General features: G+C 43.7%; 1 protein-coding gene across 2 annotated transcripts in view; it reads right to left on the bottom strand.

Annotated features, from left to right (window-relative positions):
* Positions 1-1,602: 1,602 nt before the first annotated feature.
* Positions 1,603-9,552, bottom strand: part of rem1 (RAS (RAD and GEM)-like GTP-binding 1) — a 51,667-nt gene continuing 43,717 nt past the window's right edge. Inside the window, exon 5 of one of the 2 annotated variants that reach the window (XM_072243961.1) lies at positions 1,603-2,139. In XM_072243961.1, the coding sequence (XP_072100062.1) occupies positions 2,006-2,139 (134 nt within the window). In that variant the 3' untranslated portion in view covers positions 1,603-2,005. Of the gene's footprint in view, positions 7,357-9,552 lie in introns of both variants that reach the window. The other variant, XM_072243953.1, reaches the window with a different exon arrangement.

Raw genomic sequence — 9,552 nt, 5'->3', positions numbered from 1 at the left:
GACTGAAGCATGCAAGACTCTCCACCGTCTTTCTAACAACTTGCTACAGGAGCACCATCACAATTGTCCTGTCTGGTTGTATCATTGCGTGGCATGGAAACTGCAAGGCATTGGACCGTAAGTCCCTACAGAGAACAGGAAAAACCACTGGGAAGATCACCAGGGTCTCCCTACCCCCTATTTGTGACATTTACCTGTAGCGTTGTAGATGAAGGACCCGAAGCATTGTTGAAATTCCCTACCACCCATCCCACAATCTCTCTGACACTCTACCGTCAGGGAGGAGGTACAGGAACATCAGGACTAGGACCCATCGTACAATTTCTCCTACACTGTACCATCAGGAAGGAGATACAGGAGCATCAGGACTAGGACTGCCAGACTGGGTAACAGCTTCTTCCCCCAGGCTGTGAGACTAATGAATACCCTGCCACCACCGAGGTCTCGTCACTGGGACAGTGAGCTGTTTACTTTTTACTTGTGTTGCACACTACATGCCCCTTGAATTATATTTTATTGTTATTTATGGTTATATTTTGGTTGATGAGCTGTGTGTGATATATGTTTCGTGGATGCACCATGGGCTGGAGGAACGTTGACAATAGACCTGAACTTGAACTTAATAGCCCCAGCGTACTTTCCAGAGGAGCTTTTGGACCAGGCAGTTTGCAGAGTGGGTAGTGACTGCAACAGATTTTCCAGCCAGCTTGTTTGTCCTGGACACAGACAAGTCCTACAGTGTTGGTAGCCTGTAGCCAATGACCTTTTATGATGACCTGACTGTTCGCTGTAGATTTTGTTCACTTGGTGACCATTTTATTAGTGGCCACTGAATGCATGCTTGTGATCTTCTGCTGCTGTAGCCCATCCACTTCAAGGTCTGGAATGCATTTGGAGATGCGCTTCTGCACACCACGTGTGGTTATTTGACTTAGTGTCACCTTCCTGTCAGCTTGAACCACTCTGGCCATTCTCCTCCGACCCCTCTCATTAACAAGGTGTTTTCACCCACAGAACTGCTGCTCAGTGCATGCTTTTAACTTTTCATGCCATTCTCTGTAAACTCTAGAGATGGCTGTACATGAAAATCACAGGAGATGAGCAGTTTCTGAGATACTCTAACCACCCCATCTGGCACCAACAATCATTCCAAAATCAAAGTCATTTAGATCACATTTCTTCCCCATTCCGATGTTTGGTCTGAACAACAACTGAACCTCTTGACCATGTCTGCATGTTTTTATGCATTGAGTTGATGCCACGTGATTGGCTGATTAGATATTTGCATGAATGAGGTGTACAGGTGTGCCTAATTAAGTGACTATTGTGAAAGGATGCTGCAGCAAACCTGACAGTAATGGCTGATATTAAAAGACATCCATCAATACAGTTTGCCCTCAATACGACTATCTGTGTCTTGGACTGAAGTAAGTTGTCCACTCGACCCGAAAGACCCACAATTCCTCTCCCCACCAGATGCCATTGGATTCACTGAGTTCCTTAAGCAGTTCAATTTTACCTCCAGATTCTGGCATCTGCAGGCTCTTGCGTCTCCAGTAACAAAATGACTGGCACGATTCAAAGTAAGTTGTATTTGGCTTAGAAAACAAGGTCTGTTTTTATTGCAAAAGTTAAGTCTACAATACATGAAAGCTATATTACAGAAACAGGTTCAAAATTTGACTGCAAAAGTTACTATAGAAAGCGAATACATTACTGTACACATTACTCAGTTAGTCCATAGTGAATGGCATAGAACCAGTTATGACCAATGTAAACTTATCATTTATTATCAGAATACATGCAGCATTCTCATGAATCAATGAAAAGAAAAACCCTTCAACACCTGGAGATTTGAATACAAAAATATTCAGAAGGTAGGTTTCGAATAGGAGTATCAACTCTCCGCTTTTGGCTTTGAGTATCTAGGAAGTGCAGACTGATCTTAGCTAATCTATCACAGATGGGAACAAGGTAGTCCATTCCATTGAGAATCATCATCCAATCACAACTTCAAGGTTCTTGCTGATTCTCCAATCAGGCGAGGTATATCACAATGATGAACACATTGGAAGACCAATAGCAGGATCACGGGGGTAGGTCTTCTTAGGAATAGAAGCACAAGGCACTCTGCAGATGCTGGAAATCAGAGTAACACACACAAAATGCTGGAGGAATTCAGCAGGTCAGGCAGCATCAATGGAGGGGAATAAATAGTCAAAGTTTTGAGATGAGACCTTTCATCAGGACTGGAAAGGAAGCGGAAAGAAGCCAGAATGAGAAGGTTGGGGGGAGAAGAAGGAGTTAGCAGGTGGCAGGTGATAGGTGAGACCAGGTGAGGCAGAAGGTAGATGGGTGGGGGAGGCTGAGGGAGGAAGTGAAAAGCTGTGGGGGCGGAGGGGAAGGTTGATCGGTGAGACCAGGTGACGGGGAAGGTGGGTGGGGTGTGGGAGTGAGGGATGATGTGGGAAGCTGGAAGGCGATAGGTAGAAAAGGTAAAGGGCTGAAAAAGAAGGAATCTGATAGGAGCAGAGATTGGACCATGGGAGAAAGGAGAAAGGGAAGGAGGGGAACCAGAGGGAGGTGATGGGCGGGTGAGAAGGAAATGGCTAAGAGGGGAGTCAGATTGGGGAATGGATTCTTGGAACATAGTCAGCCAGAGGTGGCCAAACCTAGAGGTGAATGGGAATCATCTTATGGAATGGGATCACAGAGATTGTCACAACCATTTAATAAGTATTTAAGTAGCTAACCCAAGGGACTCTGCGGATGCTGGATATCCAGAGTAACCCACACAAAATGCTGGAGAACTTCAGCAGATCAGGCAGCACCCTTGGAAAGAAATAAAGAGTCAACGTTTCGGGCTGAGGCTCTTCATCAGGATCAATGGGTGATGGGAAAATAGAGAGATTTAGCATTGTTCTGCCACCTTGAGGAGGCGGGTTGGAATCTTAGTAAGATGTGTAAATGTCAGGTTACATTCTGAGAACTGTCTTAACACCTTTCTGATGAACTGTTCTCTGAAAATCACTATTCTAAAGAACCACATACGCTGTCCTGGATCACAGCTCAATATAACATCCAACTACCAGCTCGATTAGCACTGAATCATGAGAAGTGGCCACTAGTTGAAAATGCAATATTAAAACAAAATCATAAAATCATATTTACTGAGAATAATTGGACTCCTTGAACTTTAGTCACCTGGATCACAGCCCCAAAATTCCAAGGCAGTCTTTAAATGACCACATCTACTTCTCCCAGTCTGACCTTGTGCCAAAATTGGTTTTAGAATGCTCCTGTAAAGTATCTTGGGAATTTTGCTTTGATACTGAAGCTATATAAATGCTTATGTTGTACTAGCAAGGCTAGCTTCCGAACGTGCAAGATTCAAGGTCAAACTGGGGTTGTCCTCTGCTGAGAAGAAGGAATTGTTGGACGGCAGGCAACTTGAGGCCAATGTCCGTGAAAGTGGATGGTCAGTGTAGCTGGATTCGGCACCTTCTTGGTGAAGGGCTTCCTCCTATATTGCCATTCTCTTATCCCAATGATTCATTGTCCATGTGCCCATGTAGTCAACGTCGATCTTCTAAAGTTGGAGGATCCTCAGCATTGACCCATTGAGATTAGACCCTCCAAAAAAAACTATAATTCACATAATTCTGGAAATCTTAAGCAACATACAAAAACATAGAAGCAACTCAGCAGGTCAAGTAACATCTATGGAGGGGGATGAACAGACATCACTTTGAGCTGAGACCTTTCATCAGGACCAGAAAGGAAGGGGACAGAAGCCAGAATAAGACGGTAATGGGAGGGGAAGGAGTACAAGTGAAATTGAAATGGGCTGCCACTGAGAGGTCCTGCCTTTTGCGGTGGACAGGGTGAAGGTGCTCGACAAAGTTACCCTCCAATCTGCTGGGTCTCACCGATGTGGAAGAGGCCATACCAGGAGCATGGGTATAATAGATGACCCTGACAGACTCTCCTGCCATGTCCCCGTAACCTTCGACACCCTAACCAAGAGCCTATCAACCTCCTCCTTAAATATACCCAATGACTTGGCCTGTTCAAGCTTGCTCACTTTCTATTCTTCAAAATGTCAGAGAATGTGAAAAAGAGAATATCTGCTCCATCTAGGCCTTTCAATATTCGATAGGTTTCAATGAGATCCCCCTTCATTCTTCTAAACTCCAGCGAGTACAGGTCTAGAGCCATCAAATCCTCCTTGCACATTAACCCTTCATTCCCGGAATCATTTTTGTGAACCCCCTTTCGACTATCTTCAATGCCAGTGCATCCTTTCTTAGACAGCAGGTCTCTAAAACTGCTCACAATACTCCAAATATGGTCTAGCCCAGGGGTGGCCAACCTGCGGCGCATTAAATGATTAGAAGTCGCGCATTGCACCCTGGTGATAGTAATAAAAAGTTAAGCCTACTCATGCAAAAAAATATTAACCAAAAACCGATTTGTAGAAAAAAAAATCTATAACAGGAACTCAAACTAGGAAAGAAGGACTTTTGTTCTGCAGTGCGTCACAGGTTTTTGCCAGTCAGTTTGCAACTGACACTCGTGCACTACGGAGTTGTGCTTTTTTGTCCTTTGTGAACATCTGCAGTTTTGTACTTTTTTGAAAATTAAGCTTGTTTTTACATTCAATTACCCATCACAGTGCAAAAGAAACGCAGAAAGTGATAGCGTGAATTCAGTGAACAGTGGGAAAATGAGTTCTTATTCATAGTGGGTCCATCAGGAAAACTACTGTGCATTGTTTGTGAAAACACTTCCTCACATAATAGAAGACATGATCTTAATAGACACTATAAAACACAACACCAGGCTGAAATAGAAGGAAAACTGAAGCTAGTGTTTGGGTCTGAGTTATGGAAAGAATATGTGATTAAAAAAAAGGAAGAAATCAAAAGAAGACAAAATATATTTGTTAAAAGAAGTTGTGAAAGTCTCATTGGAAAGGGTACAGAGGAGATTTACCAGGATGCTGCCTGGTTTAGAGAGTATGGATTATGATCAGAGATTAAGGGAGCGAGGGCTTTACTCTTTGGAGAGGAGGAGGATGAGAGGAGACATGATAGAGGTGTACAAGATAATAAGAGGAATAGATAGAGTGGATAGCCAGCGCCTCTTCCCCAGGGCACCACTGCTCAGTACAAGAGGACATGGCTTTAAGGTAAGGGGTGGGAAGTTCAAGGGGGATATTAGAGGAAGGTTTTTTACTCAGAGAGTGGTTGGTGCGTGGAATGAACTGCCTGAGTCAGTGGTGGAGGCAGATACACTAGTGAAGTTTAAGTGACTACTAGACAGGTATATGGAGGAATTTAAGTTGGTGGGGTTATATGGGAGGCAGGGTTTGAGGGTCGGCACAACATTGTGGGCCAAAGGGCCTGTACTGTGCTGTACTATTCTACGTTCTATGTAAGTAATGTTTATCTTGTTTTTATATTAAATCAATATATCATGTAAAATGCTAAATATGTCTATATTAACATATTTTTACAAGAATTGAATGGGGGTACAAGAGTTGTATGGTGCATCTGAATTTGTGCGTGAAAAATTGACGCATGGAATGTAAAAGGTTGGCCACCCCTGGTCTAACCAATGCCTTATGAAGCTCCAGCACCACATCCTTGCTTTTATATTCTGGCTGTGTATCTTTTCTTGAAGACCTGGGATATTTCCACACTTCACCTATCAGACAAACATGGAATGAGTTGGGCCACACAGCTTATTTCCATGTTGTGTAACCCTCTGCCCCCAGCAGTGGGCTCATCATCCTGGTTATAGTCCCACATGTGGACAGCCAACATATTTGAGACTTCTTTATTGGATGTCAATTTCAACATGATCTTTCACTAGTTTAAACTAAATCAAAATTCTAAAAATAAGCTCCTCACACATTATTCCTCAAACTAGACATCGTAATGAGACTAAATTATGGACAGAGTAACATCTCCAATCCCATCTCTCCTTGAAAAGTTCAAAGATCTGACCTCCTGTCAACACTGTAGTGAACGTGTACCAACTTTGGTTTTCTAATTGACTGTCAGTGCAGGGACTTTGGCCACATCAAGTGGAAGGTGGACACTGGGCCTCAGTCACCTGCAGGACTCAGACATGTACTGTGATATGGCCCAGTCCATCATGGGTGAAGCTCTTCCCATTGAGCACATCTACACAAAGCATTGTTGCAGGAAAGCAGCATCCATCATCAGTGACTCCCCACCACCCAGGTCATGCTCTCCTCTTGCTGCAGCCATCAGGAGGGTGGTACAGGAGCCTGAGGGCTCACAGCACCAGGTTCAGGAACAGTTACCAACAGGCTCTTGAACTAAAGGGGATAATTTCACTCAGCTTCACTTGCCCCATCATTGAGATGTTCCTACAGCCTATGGACTCACTTTCAAGGACTCTTCATCTCATATTCTTGATATTTATTGCTTATTTATTATTATTTCTTTCTTTTTGTATTTGCATGGTTTGTTGTGTTCTGCACACTGGTTGAATGCCCTAGCTGGTGCGGTCTTTCATTGATTCTGTAACGGTTACTACTCTGTTATGGATTTATTGTGTACACCTGCAAGAAAACAAATCTCAGGGTTGTATATGGTGACATGTATGTACTTTGATAATAAATAGACTTAGAATTCTGATGTAAGGGGATTAAGCAGGAGGTGGCTGGGTTACTCTGCTAAAGAAAGAAGAAAGTATCTTCAACAAAGGAGAACGGAAGGAAGAAAAGCCTTGCTTGCTCAGGAGCCAACCAGCATTGTTTTCACCACAAGTTAAAATACAGTATGTTTATTGGCTCATGAATTGCATGTGAGACTTTGGTCAATTCTTCCCCTTTTGAATATTGAGGGACTTCATGAAGATGCTTTAGAAATCCATCTTGTTGACTCTAATCCTCACCAAGTTTTCTCCATGATCGCCGGGCCACAACCACCAACAAAACCTATCAGGAAAGGCACAGAAGAGAATGGATCTTGGTCCTGAATCAACTTGCAGGTTGTGGCGCCTGTTCCCCACCGGTGACTGGTTTGCTTGCACTTCCGTGTATTTATAACACTGACAGGTCATGGCAGGACTTGGACCTGACCTTCAAGGCCATCTTTTTGTTGTTCTTGGCCACAAACCTGTCCAGAAACCGGCGGGCTTTCTTCGTCACACTCTCCCTCCTCTTGTGATCGGCCATCCTCCTCTCGTTCGCCTCCTTGCTGTCCTTGCGCAGGCGGATCTGCCGCACGATGCCTTCGAACAGCTCAGACACGTTGTGGTGCAGGGTGGCGGAGGTCTCGATGAACTTGCAGTCAAAGACCACGGCACACGCACGGCCCTCTGCAGCAAAGAACAGAGGGGGAGAGAGAGAATTGAATCAGAATCAGTATCACCTGAATATGTCGTGAAATTTGTTGTTTTGTGGCTGCGGTACTTTGCAGTACATAATGATAAAAAAACTAGAAATTACAATGAGGAATATACATATATAAAATTAAATTAAGTAGTGCAAAAAAGAAGAAAATAGTGAGGTAGAGTTCATGGGTTCCTTGTCCATTCAGAAATCTGACGGCAGAGGGGAAGAAGCTGTTCCTGAAATTCTGCAAGTTTGTCTTCAGTATCCTGTACCTCCTCCTTGATGGTAGCATTGGGAAGAGGGCTTGTTCTGGGTGATGGGGGTTCTTAATGATGGGTGCCACTTTTTGGAGGCATTGCATTTTGAAGATGTCCTCAACGCTGGGGAGGTTAGTGCCTGTGATGGAGCCGGTTGAGCTCACAACTTCCTGCAGCTTTTTCTGATCCTGTGCAGTGGCCCCCCGGTACCAGACAGTGAGGCAGCCAGTTAGAGTGCTGTCTGCGGTACCCCTGCCTGGCTTGCTGAACACTTCCAGAATACAGACCATGAACAGTACAGCACAGGAACAAGCCCTACAGCCCACAACGTCTGTGTAGAACATGACGTCAAATTAAATTAAAGCTCTTCTGTCTGCACAGGATCCATATCCCTCCATTCTCTGCATCTTCACGTCTATCTAACAGACACTATCAAATCTGGTTCCACCACTACCCCGGCGATGTATCTGTCTTTGGTGACATATCAAGGTTCCTTAAACTCCTAGTGAAATATATCTGTTGCCATGCCTTTGTAGCTGCATCAAGTAATTTATGTGGTGACTCTCATGATCTGGGGTTGAGAGGGTGAACAGCTTTAAGTTCCTCAGCATCCACAGCACTGAGGACCTCGCATGGTCTGTACACACCAGCTGTGTGGTGAAAAAGGCACAACAGCGCCTCTTTCACCTCAGACGGTTGAGGAAGTTTGCTATGGGCCCCCAAATCCTAAGAACTTTCTACAGGGGCACAATTGAGAGCATCCTGACTGGCTGCATCACTGCCTGGTATGGAAACTGTACCTCCTTTAATCGCAGGACTCTGCAGAGAGTGGTGCGGACAGCCCAGCGCATCTGTAGTTGTGAACTTCCCATGATTCAGGACATTTACAAAGACAGGTGTGAAAAAAGGATCACTGGGGACCCGAGTTACCCCAACCACAAACTGTTCCAGTTGCTACCATCCAGGAAACAATACCACAGTATAAAAGCCAGACCAATAGGCTCCAGGACAGCTTCTTCCACCAGGCCATCAGACTGACTAACTCATGCTGATTTGTGTGTAATTCTATGTTACATTGACTGTTCTAGTTATTATAAATTACTATAAATTACCACAATTTCACAATGCACATTTAGATGAAGTTGTAACGTAAAGATTTTTACTCCTTATGTATGTGAAGGATGTAAGAAATAAAGTTAATTCTTTCATGTCCCGCTCAGACACAGTAGCACAGTAAAGCAGCATGGAGATGGGAATGTAGAGAGAAAAGGTGGCAAGAAACAGAACGTTATTGAGGAACTGTGATTGCTTTGTGGGACTGGAGAGATTCGATGGCCCGAAATAGCTTCCTTCTATGTGGTAAGGATAGGAATGAAAACACACTCAATTGTCACTTTATTAGGTACACCTGTACACCTGCTTGATTACTCAGTCTGCTTGAACCAGTCTGACCATTCTCCTCTGACCTCTCCCATTAACAAGGCTTTTTCACTCACAGAACGTTTTTTAAAAATCTTTCACACATTCTGTGTAAACTCTAGAGACTGTTATGCATGAAAATTGCAGGAGATCAGCAGTTTCTGAAATACTCAAACTACCCTGTCTGGCACCAATAATCATTCATGGTCAAAGTCACTTAGATCACATTTCTTCCCCATTCTGATGTTCGGTCTGAACAACAACTGAACCTCTTGACCATGTCAGCATGCTTTTATACATTGTGTTGCTGCCACATGATTGGCTGATTAGATACTTGCATTAATAAACAGGTGTATGGTGTACCTAATAAAATGCCCAGAGTGTGTATGCATATCATATTTCATGTTATAATTTATAGTATATTTAATGTATTGCACTGTACTGCTGCCACAAAATAACAAACTTCACTACAATACAGTATTTCATTGATAATAAACCTGGTTC

This window comes from Mobula birostris, chromosome 2 (assembly GCF_030028105.1).
Source record: "Mobula birostris isolate sMobBir1 chromosome 2, sMobBir1.hap1, whole genome shotgun sequence".
In the NCBI taxonomy this organism is placed as follows: Eukaryota; Metazoa; Chordata; class Chondrichthyes; order Myliobatiformes; family Myliobatidae; genus Mobula; species Mobula birostris.
This window is presented reverse-complemented; position numbering and strand designations above follow the sequence as displayed.